Source organism: Camelus dromedarius, chromosome 3 (assembly GCF_036321535.1).
Source record: "Camelus dromedarius isolate mCamDro1 chromosome 3, mCamDro1.pat, whole genome shotgun sequence".
Classification (NCBI taxonomy): domain Eukaryota; kingdom Metazoa; phylum Chordata; class Mammalia; order Artiodactyla; family Camelidae; genus Camelus; species Camelus dromedarius.
This window is the reverse complement of record NC_087438.1, coordinates 43,721,239-43,742,724: the sequence shown is the minus strand read 5'-3', so window position 1 is coordinate 43,742,724 and position 21,486 is coordinate 43,721,239. Positions and strand designations below refer to the sequence as shown.

The 21,486-nt window shown below is 35.5% G+C and overlaps 1 protein-coding gene across 3 annotated transcripts in view; it reads left to right on the top strand.

Annotated features, from left to right (window-relative positions):
* The window catches only part of SGTB (small glutamine rich tetratricopeptide repeat co-chaperone beta), a 40,219-nt gene that overhangs the window by 15,177 nt on the left and 3,556 nt on the right, over window positions 1–21,486 (top strand). For 2 of the 3 annotated variants that reach the window (XM_010974932.3, XM_031446039.2), the window contains exons 5-10: window positions 1,355–1,454; window positions 13,432–13,536; window positions 18,625–18,763; window positions 19,276–19,338; window positions 20,136–20,173; window positions 20,408–20,491. In XM_010974932.3, the coding sequence (XP_010973234.1) occupies window positions 1,355–1,454; window positions 13,432–13,536; window positions 18,625–18,763; window positions 19,276–19,338; window positions 20,136–20,173; window positions 20,408–20,491 (529 nt within the window). The remainder of the gene's footprint in view (window positions 1–1,354; window positions 1,455–13,431; window positions 13,537–18,624; window positions 18,764–19,275; window positions 19,339–20,135; window positions 20,174–20,407; window positions 20,492–21,486) is intronic. The other variant, XM_031446062.2, reaches the window with a different exon arrangement.

Here is a 21,486-nt window from a genome sequence, read left to right as displayed (position 1 = left end):
ATTGACATACCATGTGATTTACTCCTTTGACATGTACGAATTAATTGATTTCTAGTATATTCACAGAGTTATGTAGCCATCACCACAAGTACAGAACATTTTTTATCATTCCTGAAAGAAACCGGGTAGAAATCACTTTTTATTTTCATTTAGCAAGCACTCTTTATACTCATTTCTGCGTCCTTATTTGCAGTAACTTTCGTATAATGTTAAGTGCTTTCATCTACCTGTCTTTCCTTTAACCTTTCTGTTCCTGTTCTCTGCAAATTTACACTCTTCTTCTCTCATTAAGTAACTAATGATCTATTAAAAAAACAAGGCTAATAGGAGAGCTTCTGGTTTAGAGAAAGCTGGAAGGAATGATAGAGGCTTTTGTGATATAAATCCTTCCTCCTAATTCCAGTGTTTTAAAAATTTCAATTTTGACCATTGGTTCTTAGAAGTAAGCATGACACTTTTTTCTGTTTACTGGAATAGAAATGATAACTACAGGAAATCCCTTATCTTGCTGACCAGTTGTTAACATAGCTGAATATTGCCAGATGTATCTGCAGATGCCCTTCCTGAAGATCAGTACCCTGTGGGCTAGCTGTGGTTATCTGAAATTCTTTCTAGAAATTAATCTCCAATAATCCCCCTTTAAAAAGAACCTGTCTCCAGAAGGGATAGCACATAAATATATTATCTGCTGATAACATATTAACATGATTAGCTTTACTGGCTTAACCACTCAGCATGTCCTGAGGGCTTGGTTGTCAGCAGGTATACATTTTGACAGGGAGGACCAGGTCCAGACTGAGATGGTGATTGAGGGGGGTGTTCCATTTGGAACAGGATGGGGCAGCTCTAAAAGGAAAGAGAGATGCAGATAAGGAAGGTAAGAAGAGATTAGATTTTGCTATGAGATCATCACCATTGTTGCATTTACTCACTTATTGAAGTCTGGTTTTATAAGATACATAAACATTAATTTTTAAAGACTGCACTGTTAAAATAATTCAAGCACACTGAAGGCTAAGGAGTATCAACTCTATAGTACATATAAAATTTATCTCCAGTGTGGGGAGGGGAGAGTATAACTCAGTGGTAGAGTGAGTGCTTAGCATGCATGAGGTCCTGGGTTCAATCCCCAGTACCTCTGTTAAAGAAAAGAAAATTTAAATTAAATAAATAAATAAACCTAATTACCTATCCCCCCCCCAAAAAACCCAAAGAATTTATTTCCAGTGTGACTGAAAACTCTTGTTGCTGACCTTCATGTTATTGTGGTTTCTATGATTAAAATTTATCTTTCAGACCTTATATTTTTTCTGTATATTATACCTACTGTGCCTATTGATTACTTCTTTTTTAGGCAATAACCACATGAAAGAAGAAAATTATGCTGCTGCAGTGGATTGTTACACACAGGCAATAGAACTGGATCCAAATAATGCAGTTTATTATTGTAACAGGTAAACTGGCACTATTGTGACAGATTTATAGTTCTTAAACATTTGCACTAATAGCTCTGAAGGAGAACTGTAAAATTTGTTTTTTTATTTAGGAAATTTTGAAAGTTTGGAAAAGTAGAAAGAAGGAAAAAAATAAACCTGTAAACTTACCAGTTAGAGGCAGCCACTGTTACTAATAACCTTTTTGGCATCTTTTATTTAATGTAACTGTAATTAATTTCAGATTAATCTTTTTTCACTAGGAATATCATAAACATGTCCTTATTTTACTGAAATCCGTCTTAAACATTATTTAAATGGTGTAAATTAGTCTGTTATCACCTCTTAATCTTTTTTGTCTTTCTAGCACCTATCATTACAGCTGGAAAGCAGTACTATTTTTTAATAAATGGATAGACGTATCTTAATTTGCTTAACTCTTGACCTACTGGTGGACATTGAGGTTGCCTTTTTTTTTTTCCAATATTATAAAGCTGCAATGAACTTCTCTGTTTCTAAAATGATTTTCTGGACTCAAGTTTTTCTAGACTTTGGATCTATCCTTGGAAATGCACTTAATTGGTCTAACAGTATAAATAATTTAAAAAATTTGTTGATGCTAATTTCAAAATTGTTCCAACTGCTTTGAAAATATTTTGAAAACTAGTTTCCTCCCAAGCATATATGAGTATATTTGTTTTTACCACATCTTCTCAGTGCCAAGTACTTGAGTTATTATTTATTATTGTTAATTTAATATTAGTCTTATTTTGATAGTAATTTTTCTGATTTACATTTAATTACTATGAGGTTGGGCATTTTTCAAATATTAGCCATTTGTGGTTTTTTTCTTTAGATTATCTGTTTGTACCTATCCCAGCCCTCAGCCTATTTGACCTCAGACTTATTTCTTTTCTTCCCTGTTGTGCCCCAGGGTCTGACTCCTATAGGCTGCATTTCCCAGGATCCTTTGTCACCTGGGATTTTTCTCTGTATTCAGCCAAAGGAGGTGCTGGCAGGAGATTATAGGGCAGAAGGAAGGGAGAAGTTGGGTATTTCTTCCCCTCTTTTTACATCCGAGTATTAATCCAGCAGGGACTGCTTCTCTTCCTTATCTCCAGCTCCCACCCCAGACACCTGCTGTTGTCCCAGCTTTTGCCAGGCAATGTGGGGTTTTGGGCTCTGCACTCTGTCCCATCTTAGGGATGGTAATGGCTTCCTGCTCTTGCTAATCTCTGGACTGCTGCACAGCCCCCTGTTTGGCATCTCAGCTCTTCTATCAGCTATGTAATGAACTCCCTGCGCTAAATTATTCTCTTTTTAAATATTAAAGTTCCAATAGAACTTTCTGCAGTGATTGACATGTTCTACATCTATATTGTCCGATACAGTAGCCGCTAACCACAGTGGCTGTTGTGCGCTTGAAATGTGGCTCATGCAATGGGGAAACTCAATTTTTAATGTTTAATTAATTTAAGGTCAATTTACATAGATTAATTTAAATTTGAATAGCCACGTGTGGCTTGTGGCCACTGCATTGGACAGCAGAGCTCTATATTAACGATGGGATCTCTCTGTTCTCATCACAGAGCTTATTGTTTGACTTTTAATGTTTTCTTATGTAAAAGTTTTCAGTACATGTGTAGACAAATTTGTTTTCCTTTTCTTTTGAATTTTATTACAGGGTTTTTAGGCTGAAAGCTCTCCCCATTTATAGACTTGGCAAATAACTTCTGTTTTCTTATTTTTCCTTTACATTTAAATTTTATCATCTTGTCTATTTTGGTCACTGGTGTGACTATTTTAATCAATCTGATGCTTTTTATGACAGATTTATAAAGATTATATTTTATTATATAGTAAGTTCTTAGATTTGAAAGAGATCTTTAAGTTAATTTGGTCCAATCTTTCATTTAGTTTTTTAAGGTATGTTCATATGCTTCTGAGATAGTTCCTTCTCCCCACCTTTTCTTTTGTGGTTATATCTGTTAGAAAAGTCCTCCTTATGTTGACATTGAATTTGTTTCCCTGTAGCTTCTGTAGCTTCTCTCAGTTGACTTTATTTTTATTCTTAAGAGCAATTACAGAGTAAGTATGATTCTTCTTTTTCATGACAAAACCTTACAGTTTGAAGTGTGCTACTTCGCTTATTTGAGTTCTTTTCTCTGCATTAAGTATTCACAGCTTCTCCAATTATACCTTACATAGTTCAGCTTTAAATCTTGCGCTTGTGCTCTACACTTGTTCCAGTTCACCTGTATCCATTACTGTGTAGCTCCCATAAGTTAGCATGGCGTGTCTGGCCTTGGTCTGAGTAGAGCAGTCTTGTGGTGTGCTCATTTAACCTACCTCTAGATAACATCTACCTCTAGATTAGTGGTTTTTTTTTTTTTTTTTATTGAAGTATAGTCAGTTTACAGTGTTGTGTCAATTATAGCTTAGTGTTTTGTAGCATTATTTATTAAATTTATATTTTGCTTTCAGTTTATTAAAGCCTGCCCTTCTTTTTCACACACTCTGTCCATCCTGTCACTCAGTCATATATTCATTTGACAGGTTCTTGCCCAACACCTGCTGTGTAGCAGTGTTGTCACAGGAGGTAAAGTGGGTTGTCTGGACTCAAATGCAGGGTCTTACATTTTATCCCTATAGAATTGTATCTTGTTACAGTCTTTTATTCATTTGTCCCTTAGTTGTTTGGAATAATTTGTAAAGTAATATATTTGCTTTGGCTCCTAGTTTCATGTCCTCCACAAACTTGAGAAGAGTACCATATGTTACATTGTGTCAGTGTTATGAAGTCAACTAAGGCAGCAGTCATGGGGAAATGGTGAAGAGCAGGGGTTCTGACCCAGGCTCTTTGGATTCTGATTTCTGACTCTTTCACTTAAACCTGTGTGACCTTGAGCAAATTATCCTAACATATCTTAGTTTCCCCCATTAGTAAAATGTGGATAATAGTACTTATCTCATAGGATTGTTGTAGAAATCAAATAGTTAATACATATTAAGTGCTAGGAAAGTGTCTAGTAAAGAGTGTACACAACAATAGCTATTATTATTATTATTATTTATGCAGTCTGGGTTTTTATTGCCTTAATCAGCATATGAAAAGAGATCCAAATTTATTGGGGTCCAAATATGTTGTCAGTTGTTTTTCTCTGAGTTACCAGTCTGGTGGTAACACTATTAAAATAGAAAGGAAATGATGTTAGCCTGATAGGACTTGTTCTAGATTAATCTACTGTCATTTTTCTTCTTTTCTTGATCTCGTAACGTTTTTTAATGAAAATTTTCAAAGTGGAAGGTAGTTCACAGTGAATATGCATATACCCACACCAGGACTGTACCATTAATATTTTAGTATGTTTGCTGTATCGCGTTTATTCATCTCTCTGTGCCTTTCTATTCATTATTCCATCTTATTTTTGATGCATTTCAAGGTAAATTGCAGGCATCAGTACACTTTCCCCCTAAATATTTTAGTACTCATATCATTAACTAGAGTTCAGTATTTTCTAATTTTTGAGGTAAAACTTACTTGCAGTAAAAAGCACAAATCTTAACTGTATGTATGTTCACTGAGTTTTGACAAACGCATACACCTATATAACTCAAAACCCCTATCAAGACAGTGAAAATTACAACCAGCCCAGGAATTTCCACCTGCCCCTTCACAGTCAGCTGCCTAACGCACTCACCAGAGAAAAGCATTGTTTTGTTTTGTTTTTCCACTATAAATTAGATGTTAGAATTTCATACATTAGGAATCATACTATATGTACGTTTCTGCGTGAGTTTTTTTGGCTTAGCATAATTGTTTTGAAATTCAACCATGTTGTTGCATGGTTTTTTTTTTAAACTGCTCAGTCATAGTTTGAATGTATCACAGTCTGCTTAGCCATTTTCCTCTTCATGGGCACCTGGGCTGCCTTTAGTTGTTGTTATCATTGTTGTTGTTTTTGTATCTTATACACAATTTATAGTTGTTATTTTTGGAAGAGTTGGATCCATAAGGAATTTAGTTGGCCATATTGAAAACCTACATTTTCTTTTATCACAAATAAATCTCTTTATTAGTCTCAGCTCAGAAAAATAGAAAATACAGATAATTTGTGGAGAATTAATTCCCCAAGCTGTGCTTTTATATTTGGATTTTATTCTCTATAATCATATGAATATGCATGCTTTAATTTAGCATATGAAATCTTGAAATAAATACATTTAATAGTGTAATAAAATGTTATTAGCAGATAATGAATGTTACCAGAAAATTGAATATTTACAGACCTCAGTAAGCCATATACTTTTAACTATGAATATGTTAAATCTGAGCCTAAATAAATCATTTACTTTTAATGAGATTAAAGTTTGGTAATAGTCTTATGTCCACTAGTGCTGTATTAGAAGAGATTTTTGGCAATACCCATGCTTGCTTTTCGTTTATTGTTAAATTGAAATGAATAATTATGCTCCTTTTTTTTTCATTTAAATAGTATTAAATAGTATCCTCTTCCCTGAGGAGTTCAGTAATAGAGCATGCAATTTAATATTACATAATTAGAAAACTTTATTTGTGCATTTAATACAAATATTGAATAAAGCTTTAGGAATGTTTTAGAGTCTAGTGGCTGTATCTCAATAGTCTATAGTCTTGCCAGCTACCCCTTGCCATTTTTCTTAGCCAGCTGACTGCCAAAGGTTTGGAAGCTCAGAATAGCAGATCTCAATCTTTCTTTTGATATGCATTTGCACAGTTTTATTACTATACAAAATATTGGTCACATATTAAACTTGCTAGGTTGAACCTAAGTTTATTTTTTGTAGAAGTGACTTTTTATATGTTGTAGAGTGGTCAGTTGGTACATTTCTTAAGCATGTCTTTCTTTTCTAGCATTTATTTCTATTTTGACCTTTTAGGATCCTAATGATGCTTTAGGCTCAGCTTAGAGCCTAAAACCTGAGATCTTCCTTGAAAACCTGGGTTCTTCCTCGAAAATCTCTTATTTAGTTTTGCTTCTCTTCTGTGCTCCTAGTACTTACCACCACATATAACATTTGTATGTTTATTGTATGTGTTCTGCCTTATTTTATAATTATATGCATACTTGTTTTATTTCTTCTGTGGAGGACAGAGATTGGATATTGTATCTATTCATATTCCCTATGGTACCTAGCACTGTGCCTCACAGGAGTTCAGTTTTTGATGGATGTCTGGAAGACTATAGAAGAAATATAAGAAATTTCCAGTGATGTTGAAGTGATCAGACATTCTAACACTTAATACAACAAATGATTGAATATAGGTCTAAAACATTTCCAAGTCTTTTATAATATGAAATGACATTTCATATTGAACTAGCTATTTCTGTGACTTCTGTCCCTAAACAGTACAGATCTCCCTCAACCTGTGATGAGGTTACATCCTCATAAACCTGAAAATGTCATAAGCTGAAAATGCATTTAATACACCCAACCTACTGAACATCATAGCTTACCCTAGCCTACCTTAAATGTGCTCAGAACACTTGCATTAGCCTCACAGTTGGGCAAAATCATCTAACACGAAGACTATTTTATAATAAAGTATTGAATATCTCATATAACTCATTGAATATGGTAATGAAAGTGAAAAACAGAATGGTTGTGTGGGTGCAGAATGGTTGTAAGTGTACAGGTTGTTCACTCTCAAGATCGCATGGTTGACTGGGAGCTGTAGCTCGCTGCCACTGCCCAGCATCATGAGGGAGTATCATACCATATATCACTAGCCCAGGAAAAGATCAAAATTCATAATTTGAAATACAGTTTCTACTGCATAAATATTCTTTCGCACCATCATAAATTAAAAATTGTAAGTCAAACCATTGTAAGTCAGGGACCACCTGTATTTGAAATGAAATCCTTACAGATGTATCTTTTGTGCAGCCTCATTGCTGAGTACATTACCTTACCCAGAGTCTTCTCATGTTTTGGGGATGGACAGATGGTTGAATGTCTGAGGCAATAAGTGGAATTAAAGATATCAGGAAAGAGAGAGAGTGTGATGGAGAGAATTTGTCAGAAGGTCTCTCTTGTGATGTGGGGCATTTGCGCTGAAGGTGGATTTGATGGACAGGTGGAGCTGGAATAAACAGAGGAGAGGGGAAGGCATTTATGTTGGAGAGCATAGTTTGCAAGGCAGAATTAGGAAGCAGAAAGGCATTGTACCAAGGAATGCTAGTGACAGTGTGAGCTCTGAGAAGGATGGGAACAGAGATCACATTGTTTTCCTCCACCTCCATAAGCAGCATGTAGTCATTAGGTTCACTGGGATTTGAATCTGGTTTGTTGAACTTGGAGTTGAATCTCAGTTCAGCCACTAAGTAGCTATGTGACCTTGGGAAGCCACTCAACCTTTTTAAGCCTCAATTTCTTCACTGGTAAAATAGAGAGAATACTAACCACTTCACAGGGTAGTTGTGAGGAATAATGAGATGTATATAAAATCCCTAGCATAGTTCTAGCCTTTCAATATTTTTGTTTCTTTCAAAAAACGATGTAATTCCTAGTTGTAGGAATAGATTTTTGTTATAATTTATGCGTAGTATACAATATGGGAAATGTTAGGTACCTGTGATTTTTTCTGCCTTATTTTTCATAAAAATAGAGCACAAGTTATATTCATGCTCTTGCTCTAACAAAGTAAAGAAAGCGAGGGTGTCTGCAAACATGATGACTCTGACTGTTTTGTTCTGCTGGAATTTCATTAGTTCTGCCCTGATAACCAGACAGCAAGGGCAGAGAGAGCAGACCACATTGTTATTCAGTTCAGACATTGGCGTGTTTGGCTTCATCTCACAGAAAATTCAAATACAGCCTGACTTCGCTTCCCTTTCCTAGACACAGATCCAGACGCCTCTCCTCTTTCTTTTGTGAGCCACACAAATCTCCTTTCATCCCAGCTTGCCGTTTGTGATCTTTTAAAGCTAACGCCATCACAATTGAAACACAGTTGTACTCTTTCCTTCTGCCCACTCTTCTTTCTGATCTGAATTTCCCTGCTTTATTCCTTGTCTTATCAGTATCTGAAGCTAAAGATCAGAGAGTCTTCCTCTATGATTCCCTTTTCCATATATCTTCCAAATAGCTCATTTGTTCTCTCCTTCATTCTTATCACTACTCCTTAGTCAGCTTCTTAATTTTTGCTAACCTAGTACCATAGTAACTTCAGTTGGCTTCCCGTTTCTACTTGCACTCATTCCAGACTTCAGTCAGAAGGATTTTTCTAAAATGTGAAATTAATCATTAACTCTTGCTTTCTGTTCACTAGTTCCAAATACCTACATGACCAAATTTAACCTCCTCCAAATGATACATAAGATCTTTTATAATCTAGGTGCTCTCTTTCTTTTTAACTTTATTATCCTCACTTTTCTTCCTACCCCATTCCTCTTCTCTCTGCTCTCTATGCACATGTAATTTGAAATTTACTGACTTCCTGCAAATGCCATGTTGGGACATCGCTTCATGCTTTTATGTGCTCCTTCCTCTGCCTAGAATATTTTCCTCCCTTATCTAATTGGTCAATTGCTAGTCATCTTGCAAGATTCTGTTAGGTGTTGCTCCTTTTAGGAAGACTTTCTTAATTTCTTCTCTCTCCAGCCTCCTGACTATGCTCCCCTTCCCTGCCATGCCCCATGGAGAGGTGCTGCCCAGTAGAGTAGCTCCTAGCCACATGTGGCTGTTTAAATGTAAGTCAATTACAATTAATAAAACAAAAATTCAGTTCCCAAGTTGCACTAGCATATTTCAAGTACTCTTTAGTCACATGTGGCTAGGGGCTGCTGTTTTGGATAGCACAGGTGAAGAACTTGTCTATCACAGGAAGTTCTATTAGACAGCTCTGCATAGGGTTAACCATCCCCTTCTCTGGGTTGCCTCTTCCTTTGATATTTCCATTGTTGCACTTATAATATTTTTTATTTATTTACATATATGTTTCCCTATTAGATAGTGAATGTTTAGAGGGCAAAGATGTATCCTCTTCATTTCTATATATTTGGTTTTGAGTTGGGTTTAGTTATTATAGGTATTCAACAAAATTTTGAGTTGAATTGATTCAGTGAATTTTGGAAAGGAGAATAGCCCCTACTTGAGGACTTCTAGTGGTGAAACAGCCACATGGCAGCATGTTGCTTATGTATGTATTCACAAATAATGTATATTTAGTATATATAATTTTTGTATGACATATATATTTAGAGAAACAAATTATTTGTGTATGCATATATACATGTTTGTACACGCACAGACACAATTTTCTTGCTGACTCTAAATACTTTAGTTATATTTCCTAAGAATAAGGATATACTTTGCATAACTATCTTACCATTCACATATAAGAAGATTACCATTAATATTAAATTTCTCCAGTTGTTCTTCAAATAAGCAATCTAACCTTACATGTAAAGAAACTAGAAAAAGAAGAACAAACAAAACAAAAAGTTAGTAGAAGGAAGGAAGTAATAAAGATATAAACAGAAATTAATGAAATAAAGACTAAAAAAAAACAGAAAAATCAATGAAACTAAGAGCTGATTCTTTGCAAAACAGTATGGAGGTTACTCAAAAAGATTAAAAATAAAACTACCATACAGTCCAGTAATTTAAGTTCTGAGTCTTTGTCCAAAGAAAACAAAAATAGTTATTTGAAGAGATATATGCAGCCCAGTGTTCACTGTAGCATTATTTACAATGGCCAAGATATGGAAGCAACCTAGGTGTCCGTCAATAGATGAATGGATAAGAATGATGTTGTATATTTATATAATGGAATATTACTCAGCCATAAAACCCCTGAAATCTTGCCATTTGTGACATGTATGGATCTAGAGGGTATCATGCTTCATGAAATAAGACAGAAAGACAGATATTGGATGATCTCACTTATATGTGGAATCTAAAAAACAAAACAAATAAACCCAATGAGAACAGGTTCATAGATACAGAGAACAAATGCATATTTGCCAGAAGGGAGTGGCATGGTGGGTTGGATGAAATAGATGAAGGGGATTAAGTGGTGCAAACTTCTAATTATAAAATAAATAAGCCAGAGGACATAATATACAGGATAAAGAATATGGTTAATAATATTGTAATAGCGTTATATGGGGACAGTTAAATACTAGAATTGTCGTGGTGATCGTTTCATAACAAATGTAAATAACAAATCACTATATAACTTACCTGAAACTAACATAAGATTGTACATCAACTGTATTTCAATTAAAAAAAAGGAAAAAAATTATCTATACTGTCAGATCATGTGAATAATCCTGTTCCCCAATAATCTTTTACTCACTGTTTTATCAACCATTAATGATCTGTCCCTGAATCATTAATACACTGATGGTTACAAAATGGTAATTTTCTAATTTTATCATTTTCTTAATATTTATTTCCTCTGTATTTCTGTACAGAATATTTTCTTTCCTTCTCCCCCTTCTCTGCTTTCCTCTTCCTGTGTCCTCCCAAACTTTTTGAGTATTTATTGTATGGAGTCATGAATTTTAAAAACTTCACTATCCAGTGTGTTATCACCATAATTATTATTTTATGTCCTTAAATCATATGATATTTTGCTAGTGGGAGCCCCTTTAAGCTGGCTGTGTGTCCTTTTATATACCTTTATTTGTTTTTGCACACTTTATTGCTTTCTGGGACAATAAACTATTCCAGATTTGCCTTGTGCTGTCTCTGCCCTAGACCTGGGCTCAGCTATTTCTGCAAGGAGCTCCTGTTTCTTTTAGTGGAGAATAGTTTCTAGGAACCAAGATCTGGTTGCAAGACATGAACATTGCTACTGAAGTGTTATTGCTTCTAGGTTCTTTCAGAGGACAGAGCTAGGAAATACATTTTTTGAAAAGTCATCAGGAGGAGGAGTCCTCAATTTGTGTCCAGTGTCACAGAGATCTTCCTTACCTTCTGCCATTTTATGTTTGTATCTCTCTTCTACCAGAGGAGAGCCCTGCTTTCCAACAACACCAGTGTGTGTAGTCATTAGCTCTGTCCGTCAATTGGTATTACAACACCAGTGTTACGCCACTAGCAAGCCTACTAAATAAACTTCAGAATTTCTTTGCAATTTATTTTTTTGTCCTTGGAACGCATCTCACCAAGGATATATACTCAGAATACAATACTTGAAAGTTACGTAAATTCTTTCTTTTTTGATATACAGTTAGCTTCATTTGTTTCCGTTTTATTCTGTTTTAAGGTTTACCTTTTCATCCTTTTTGAAGTGTCATTCCCATTTCAGTCCCATCTGCCCCTGTCCAACCATCCTCTAGAGGATGAGAGTGAGGCTTTTAATGACTTCTGAGTCATGTAAATCTTTTTCATAAAATTAAACTAAAAAGGATGATAATAAATAATGACTCTCACTACCCTTAGTAATGTTCTTTGCCTTACACTTGATATTAATATTTCTACACCAGCTTTCTATTGCTTGGTTTTCAGTTTGCCTGATTGTCTTTTTCTATCCGTTTAACTTCAGCTTGTGTGTGATTATGTTTTAGGTAATATCTCATGTATACAATTTGAGAATCTGACATTTATCTAGGCAACTTTATGATTACTTATATATTTGAATTACTTTTTGTCTTATATTTTGTTTTCTTCTCCCTCTCTTCTCTCTTTCTTTCTTTTGTATTGATTGTTATTTTTACTTCATTTTTTTCTTTCTAATTATTTGGAAGTGGTACATTCTATATCTCTACTTTTCATTGTCATTTTAATGGACAGTCTTGTCATCCTGTTAGTTTTGTGTCAAGTATTCAGTCAAATAAACCCATACCTCTTTTTCGCATGAACTACCAAAACAGGTTTGTTGAATCCTATACTTTCATATTTACATTTTTTAACTCAAGCAAATAAGACTATGTGTTTATTTTTTTCCCCACATTTTATAGTCTTAATCAGAGAAGTAAGGGTCTCAGTCATGCTGTCTCAAGAAAGGTTGACAGAAACCTGGACTCACCACAACCTTTTCTTTACAGTCTGGCAGCCCTCAGCTGCACCCCTACCCCTCCACCCCAGGAATCTAAGCACGATTGAGGCCAGGAATATTATTTTGATTACTGCTCTATCCATTATATCTAGAAGAATGCCTGTGCATTAGCTAGCCCTTAATAGATGTATCAGTTGAATGAATAAAGTGAAATACTTAGTCTGGACGAGAAGGAGTGAGGTAAATGGTGGATGCAGGGTCGGAGACATTATGGGAATTTTTAGTCTGAAGGACTTGCATGTTGAACAGTAAGTCTGCTTGCTGAGTAAAGCCCTGAGGGTTGAGGTGAGCATTACTGCAGAGAAACAGAGAGCTATCTACTATCTGGGTTGCATGGAGGGGAGTAAGTGGCTTCATTATATTGTCAAGTCCCAGTTATTCTAGGAGAGTTTTGCTAGTGATAACTTGGAAGGAATTAAATAGTCCTTAGTTGCTCTGAGATTCTATGCTAAGTAGATGGAATACGTTGCCATACTTACCTACAGCCAGATTTGGGCACCCAGGTAAATTTCATTTTTCATCTTAGACTTGGAGATAATCTTAACCCTGCTAGTAAACTGATCACATAACAGTACAGCACTGTGAGTAGCCATTCACAGCAATCACTTAATTTTTGTTCCTCCTTCATAATCCCAAACATCCTGGTGTTTTCCATTTTCTGTCTGGGAGAATTAGGAAGCAGTATGTAGGTAGATCAGTTGTAGGATTCTCATATTTATCTTGTCTATAGCCAAGCAAACTGTGAAAAACAGCCTGCATATTTTCTCTGAATTGTGTTTCTGAGTTTTCTTTTCATTTGATTATAGAATTATCTTGATTTGATTTAGATATTTACTGGGAGTGATATACAAATTGGGACAAGGAAAATGTAGTTTTATTACCACCTGAAAAATCTAAATTAGTGCCTTGAATGCTGCTTGTATTAAAAATCTCTTCTTTTTCTCTTAGGGCTGCTGCTCAGAGTAAATTAGGTCACTACACAGATGCAATAAAGGATTGTGAAAAAGCAATAGCAATTGATTCCAAGTACAGCAAGGCCTATGGGAGAATGGGGTAAGTTCTGGGAGAATGTTCAAAACAGTATATCAAATAGTATCAGATATGCTGTTCTTAATGGCTTGGTTGTGAATTTCCTGCTTAATATTGTACCCTCTAAACTAATAAGATAAATATGACATAGAGAGAGGAAATAACTGCAATTTCTGTAACTTGAGAGAGATTAGTTGTGTGATGAATGGCTGGTTGTTGGAGAAAGTCATACAACCATACTGAGTAGATCCACTTCATATTCAAGGCCACAAATCTCAAATGAACTCTCAATATTTTGGCAGATAATCCTACTACACTTCCTTCTAAATTCACCTTCCCACTCTCCGAGTTGACCATTTCACACCTACTCTTCTCTTCACATTTCCCCCATACATTCCATGGTGACTCTCAACCTTTTACAGTTGAAAAAATAAATGCGTTTAGAAGAAAAGTAACTCTTCTTACTTGTAAGCCCACCAATCTATCTGCATTTGTATCTGTACAGATTGCCTTTTTTCCTGTTAAAATGGAAGGGTAAGACCACTTCCCTTCCCACTCACTCATGCTTTAGGGCTCATCCCTTTGTACCTTCTCCAGGACGTTACACTTGTAATCATCTCCTTTGTCTTTACAGCATTAGTTTTTTCTGTCTCTAACAATGGTAATGACTGCTTGTAGAAAGATCATCAGAAATCATCGGTTAGAACCATCCTTTTACTCAGCTACATAATTTCCCAGTTCCTGTTTCTCTGCAAAGGCCCTGATAGTTGTCTGACCTTGCTGTCTCACCTTCACCGTCTCTTATTCTCTCTTCAGCTCACTCTCGTAGGACATTTGTCTGTATCACTCTGTTGAGAGCGCAATTCAAGGTCTCCAGTTGTCTGTATTTTCCCAGGGTCAGTATTCAGTTCTATACCCTTACCCTACTCCATCTCTTAGTATTTGGCATGAGTAACTACTTTTTGAAATACTTCATTCTCTAGGCATCTGTGACACCACGCTTCATGGTTTTCCTTCTACTTCACTGGATGTTCTTTCCCAGTCTCTCTTACTGGCTCTTCCTCCTCTCCCACCTCTAAATAATAGTGTGCTCCAGGGCTCCCTCCTCTGCTGCTGCAGTTTTTCTGTCCATATTCTACTTTTGATTCCAGTGTGTCCCATGCTTTTAAATTCCATCTTTAGTCAATATGCATTATTCATGAATTCTGTATTTATGAATTCACCTACTTGCTAAAGCTTTTTTTTTTTTTTTTAATGTAACCCCAAATCTGTACTCACTGTGCTTTTGTTGTCATCCACAGAGTGGTGAAAAACTTGAGTCACCTGACATGCAGGATCTCAGCTGAGGTCAGATAAAGCAGTGCTCTGCCTTTTGGTTTCAGTTCTCATGCTGTAAAATGAGTGTCTTTTTTACAGTCAGCGTAGTGCTATATTGCATTTTTGTGCTTTTTGTTGTTGATTTCCCTTTTTACAATTGCCCCCCCTACATAGGTTGAAGTATTATCTTAGTGTTCCTAAGGGCAAGAAGGCTGTGATGTGCCTCACCAAGAAAATAACATGTATTAGATAAGTTTTGTTCAGGCATTCTTAGTGCAGTTGGCTGTAAGTTCAATGCTAATGAATTAGTGATATGTATTAAATAAGGCTGCTTTAAACAGAAACACACGTAAAACAAGGTTGCATATTGATTGGTTGATGAAAATCTTGTGACCAGAGGCTCACAGGAACATAACCTTATACTTCTTCTAGGAGAAATTGTTCAGTGTTTGCTAATTCAGTGTTTGTGGTGACTTTGTAGAACATAATTACTGTGGATAATAAACTGTATATGTTGGTGAATCTCTTAAGTTATACGTCTGAACTCCATACTCATATATTCAACTACTTTTCATCTCCACTTAGATGTTTCATAGATATTTTAAACTTAACATATCCCATACAGAACTCTTGTTACCTTCTTAAATCTCTCTCATCTGATTAAATGTACTATCATTCCACCTACCCAGTGCTCAGGTCAGAAGCCTAGGAGTCATCCTTCATTCTTACTACACCGACACATCTAATCTATCAGCATGTCCTGCCAATTCTAGTTTCCAGATACTCCTTGAATTCAAGAATTGATTGCTATCTTGTTTATAACTCTAGTCCAAATTACTGTCTCTTACTTAGGCTATTGCAATAGCTCCTTAACTGGTCTCCCTGCCTTCACTCCACTCTCCCCACCTTGTTGGTCCTTTGCAGACAAGTGAGAGGGAGCTTTATAAAGCATAAATCAGATCATGTCATTCTGTTGCAACCAGAATGAAATCCAGACTCCAAACCATGGTCCTTTGTTGCCCTGACGTCATCTCTTCCCACACTTAGTTTTCTGTGCTCCCTCTTCCTCGCCTTTGTCCTGTTCCTTAAGCATCCCAAGCTTGCATTGTTTTCAGGGCCTTGGTGTTGATTGCTGCTTCTGTTTAGAATGCTTTTCCCCTAACTTTCATGACTGCTTTCTTTTCATTGCTCACATCCCTTGAATGTGGCTGCCTTTGAGCAGTTCCCCTATTTATCCTCTTTAATATTAATCTTTTTTATCTGCATGTTTATTGCTTTGTCTTCCCAGATAGAATGAAATTTTCTTAACCTCAGGAACTTTACCTTTTTCATTGTGGAATCTAAAATAGTGCCTGCTACACAGCAGGATTCCAATAAATATGTACTGACTGTTGAGTAATTGAGGATTCTGATGAAGTATCTTTCATGGTTGACTGGTAGGAAACTAATTAGGCTCTGAGATTTTTTTTTCCTATGGCTAGGCGTTGTATTTTATCTAGATCAGAAGTCTGTTAGGTAAGTCAGCCAAAAAAAAAAAAAAAAAAAAGAGTAATGCTTAAAAATAAACTAAGAAAAAAAAATTAAAAAACCCTCAATACTATCTTTCCATGTGTACCATTATTGTTTCATTCTCAAGTAATTTTCCAATAAATAAATTCTAACTAGGTAGAGGAAAACATCAAATTTGGTAACTCACTCTTTGACCTGTTCTTGGGGTAATAATGTGTTATTCGAGTTGTAAAGGCTGCTAATTTTATCTATTTCACAACTAATGTGTCTTACCCAGTAGTGACCAGCTAACACCCCACAGCCTACTTTGTGTATTTATTTAAATTATTTTTTTAATTGAAGCGTAGTTGATTTACAGTGTTGTGTTAGTTCCTGGTATATAGTATAGTGATTCAGTTATATGTTATTATTGGATTATTATAAGTTATTACTGGATATTGAATATAGTTCCCTGTGTTATACAGTAGGACCTTGCTTTTTATCTATTTTATATATAGTAGTTTGTATCTACTAATCCCAAACTCCTAATTTATCCCTTCCCACATTCCCTTTCCCCTTTGGTAACCGTAAGTTTATTTTCTTTGTCAGTGAATCTGTTTCTGCTTTGTAAATAAGTTCATTTGTATCATTTTGTAGATTACACATATAACTGATATATATTTGGTATTTGTCTTTCTCTGTCTGATTTACTTCACTTAGTGTGATAATCTCTAGGTCTATCCATGTTGCTGCAAATGGTATTATTTCATTCTTTTTTATGGCTGATTAGTATTCCATTGTACATATACCACATCTTCTTTGTCCATTCAGCTGTTGATGGGCATTTAGGTTGCTTCCGTGTCTTGGCTATTATAAATAATGCTGCTTTGAACACTGGGGTGCATGTGTCTTTTTGAATTAGAGTTCCCTCTGGATTTATGCCTAGGAGTGGGATTGCTGGATCATATGGTAAGTCTATTTTTAGTTTTTTGAGGAATCTCCATACTGTTTTCCGTAGTGGCTACATCAAATTACATTCCCACCAACAGTGTAGGAGGGTTCCCTTTTCTCCACACCCTCTCTATCATTTATCATTTGTGGACTTTTTAATGATGGCCATTCTTACTGATGTGAAGTGATACCTCATTGTACTTTTGATTTGCATTTCTCTGATAATTAGCAATATTGAGCATCTTTTCATGTACCTGATGGTCATCTGTATGTCTCTAAGTTTTCTGCCAAATTTGTTTGATTGAATTGTTTGTTTTTTTGTTATTAAATTGTATGAGCTGTTTGTGTATTCTGGAAATTAAGCCCTTGTCGGTCGCATATTTTGCAAATATTTTCTCCCAGTTCATAGATTATCTTTTGGTATTGTTTATGGTTTCCTTTGCTGTGCAAAAGCATCTTCTTTGTATGTTTGGTAGAATTCCACAGTGAAGCCATCCAGTCATGGACTTTTGTTTGCAGGGAGGTTTTTTTTTGTTTGTTTTTTGTTGTATTACAGATTCTGTTTCACTTCTAGTGATTGGCCTGTTCAAATTATCTATTTCTTCTTGTTTCAGTTTCATTGGACTTGTTTCTATTTTTTGATTTTTAAGGTAAATTGATATGTATTGTGGCTCAGTGTCTCTTCTAGGAAGGAAGAAAGTGAGATATTATGAAGTACAAATCTAGCTCAGAGTTCTTAAAACGGTTTTAGCATCACGGTGTTAAATGGCCATAGAATTGTTAGTCAGCTCACATCTTTATGGAGCTTAATCATTCATAAAGCAAATTGTTTCACATATTAGGCTTAAAAATGGAAAGATATGTAAGGTTCATTTCTAATCATTAAGTCTTGATTCATGTAGGAGAGCCAAGGTTATCACCAAGCAGAATTGAGAGAGTGCAGATTTACAGAATCTTGGAATTAGAAGGCAGTGATACTCCTGTGAACTATGGTACAATTGACCCTTGAACAATGTGGGGTTTAGGGGTGCTGACCCTCTGCACTCGAAAATCCACGTGTAACTTATAGTAAACCTTTTGTATCCACAGGTCGTCCGTATCTGCAGTTCCTCTCTATCTGCAGATTTAACCAACCTCAGATTGTTTAGTACTGTAGTATTTACTAATGAAGAAAATGCACATATAAGTGGACCTGCACTCTTCAAACCCATGTTGTTTAAGGATGAACCGTACATTGAATAAATTAAGTGTAATCTGGATTCAAATTGAATACAAACTAGGTGTTTGATTAAATTTATGATGTCCTGATGTTATTTAATTAATATATCTTACACTCTTACACTGTATTCTTTTCAGGCTGGCCCTCACTGCCATGAATAAGTTTGAGGAAGCAGTTACAAGTTATCAGAAGGCGTTAGATCTTGATCCTGAAAATGACTCCTATAAGTCAAATCTGAAAATAGCAGAACAGAAGTTAAGAGAGGTATCCAGTCCAGTAAGTTACTAATGCCAAATGAGTGACTTTGTCATTCACAATTTACTGTAATCAACTTGTAGTGGTCAGACCATATTCTGAAGAGAAAAAAAATCTCACTTTTAATTGTCATAGGTTTAGATTACTGTTTTATACTGAATAACTTCTTCAGCAGAATAGGTAACATTTATTATATTCTAAAAGTAATGTTACAAATATGCTAGTCAAAGTAAGAAAAATAATTTTAGTCAGAGTTAATTGCATGAATAGAATAAGGCAGGGAAGTGAGATAAAGAGTCTATATTTCAAATCCCTCCTTTATTAGTTTTAATGAGATGAAAATTCAGAATTCTGCAAAAATTTCAGCTCTTTTACCATGTCTGAAGTTCTCAAGAAAAATAGTAATAGTCCTCTCTATGGAGAGGTCAGCTTTTTCACAGTATTTTATAGAGTATTTATAAATATATATATATTAGTTTAAATTAAAAAAATTGTAGTGGTTAGTATAATTCTCAGATATAATTGTTTTACAGACAGGAACTGGACTGAGCTTTGACATGGCTAGTTTAATAAATAATCCAGCCTTCATTAGTATGGTGAGTATATTTCCTTTTCTGCTTTGCTGGCTCTATTTTCCATTAGAGCTATATAGTTCTAAACTTTTTAGAAACAAACAAGAGCGCTTTTGTGGTGGTGGTGGCAGGAGAGAGGTAATATAGTGCTGTGGCTGTTGTCTTTAACCTGCCCATGTACTGCTTTGTGGAAAAGCCATGGGTGGACTTCAGGAAGATAAAAACAATTCCCCTCCCACTGTGAGCACAGGAAGGAGTGAAACTACGAAGTCCTACGGAGCAAGGTCACGTCTCTTACTTTTTTAAAGAATTATTTATTTATTTATTGGTGGCGGAGGCAATGAGGTTTATTTATTTACTTATTTGGTGGCGGTACTGGGGATTGAACCCAGGACCTTGTGCATACTAAGTATGCATTCTACCACTGAGCTATACCCTCCCCTCTTCTCTTACTCTTTTGAAGTGGCCCTTCTCAAATGTAGGAGGTTCTTTACGCTTTACCAGCTTGTAAAGAAGTTTGTAAAGCTTCTGTTTTCACTTTTGGGTTTTACTGGTCTGATCAGTAGTTAGTAGTAAGTAAACTGCTGTCAATATCCTTAGTCCGTAGTGTTACTTGTAATCTCTTTTTCCTTGAAACGTATTTTCAATACCATTTTTTCTAGTACCTCCTCTTTTTTACATTCCCATCATTCACTTTGTGTAGCACATTAAAACTCAGCAAAATGTTAGGACTTACATGGTTTAGTTTTTATTCCAATGCTTTTAAAAAAAACTGTTACTATGAACTGCCTTTAATGGTAGATGCCATTTTTCAATTCCAGGCAGCAAGTTTAATGCAGAATCCTCAAGTTCAACAGCTGTAAGTATATAGAAAGAGCATATATTTCCCGCTTCCACTTGTCAGCCTCCTAATTGAGCACATCAGCTCCAAAATGATAAAACTGGCCCGAATGCTGGTCAGTGGGAACTTAAAGTCATACCCATTTGGTCCAACCTACACAATGTGTGTTTATTTACCTGCTTTTCTTTGGCCAGTATCCTGCTTGCCAAGCGTATATGCCAATTCCAGTGATACATCTCTTGCCCACTGTAGAATGTCAGGAATGATGACAAACGCTATTGGGGGACCTGCTGCTGGAGTTGGGGGCCTAACTGACCTGTCTAGCCTCATCCAAGCGTAAGTATTATTTAAAATAGAAACAGTAAAAAAGTATTTCATGTTTTATAGTTTGTGTCTAAGGTGAGGGTACCAAGGCTTTCTTTTAAATTTTCATCTTTTACTGTTAGTATCAGTGACCTCATTAATTATTAAATCTAAAAGTAGTTCATAAATTGAAATTTTCTGATTGAAGGGCAGGAATCCAGAAGATCTGGGTCCAAGAAACATTTTTTTCAGCAGGTTTGAATAGCTATTCAAGGATGTATATGAAAGTCAAATATCTACTTAAAGTATGTGTGAATTTAGGTACGCAAACATATATATACTTAAAGAATTTATTTATTAAATTAGGTTTATTTATATAATAGAGGTACTTGGGGATTGAACCCAGGACCTTGTGCATGTTGAGCATGCGCTCTACCACTGAGCTGTACCCTCTCCCCAAGAATTTATTTTTTTAATTTTATTTTTTGAGGGGTGGTAATTAGGCTTATTTATTTATTATTAGTTTGTTTTTTTTAAATGGAAGTACTGGGCATTGAACCCTTGTGCATGCTAAGTATGCAGTCTACCACTGAGCTACACCCTACCCTTCACACATACATATTTAAAAATCATATATTATAAATATGAATGTTTCAGACCACTTAGGAAACTTTTATTCACTTTTTCAGTGCCCATCATTACTAAAGGAACTTGTTTCATCTTCTTCAGCACATTACCTTTACCTCCAAGTTGCTTAAGCTACTGTGCTTTTTGAATTGCTTTTTGAATCTGTGTGATGCTGCCAGTGGAAACACATGAAGTGAGAAGTACCATTTCCTGTTTGTGATCATAACTGTGTAACCCTATTTGCATTTTTAGAGTGATCTTTAAGTGGCATGATTATAGTGATACCTAACACTTGCAGTTGTGAGTCACACAGAGGAATTTGGATTAAATTTCTTTACCTGTTTAAAGATCAGTGCTGTTAGGTGACTTCATAAGCATCCCCAAATGGGTGTAACACCTGC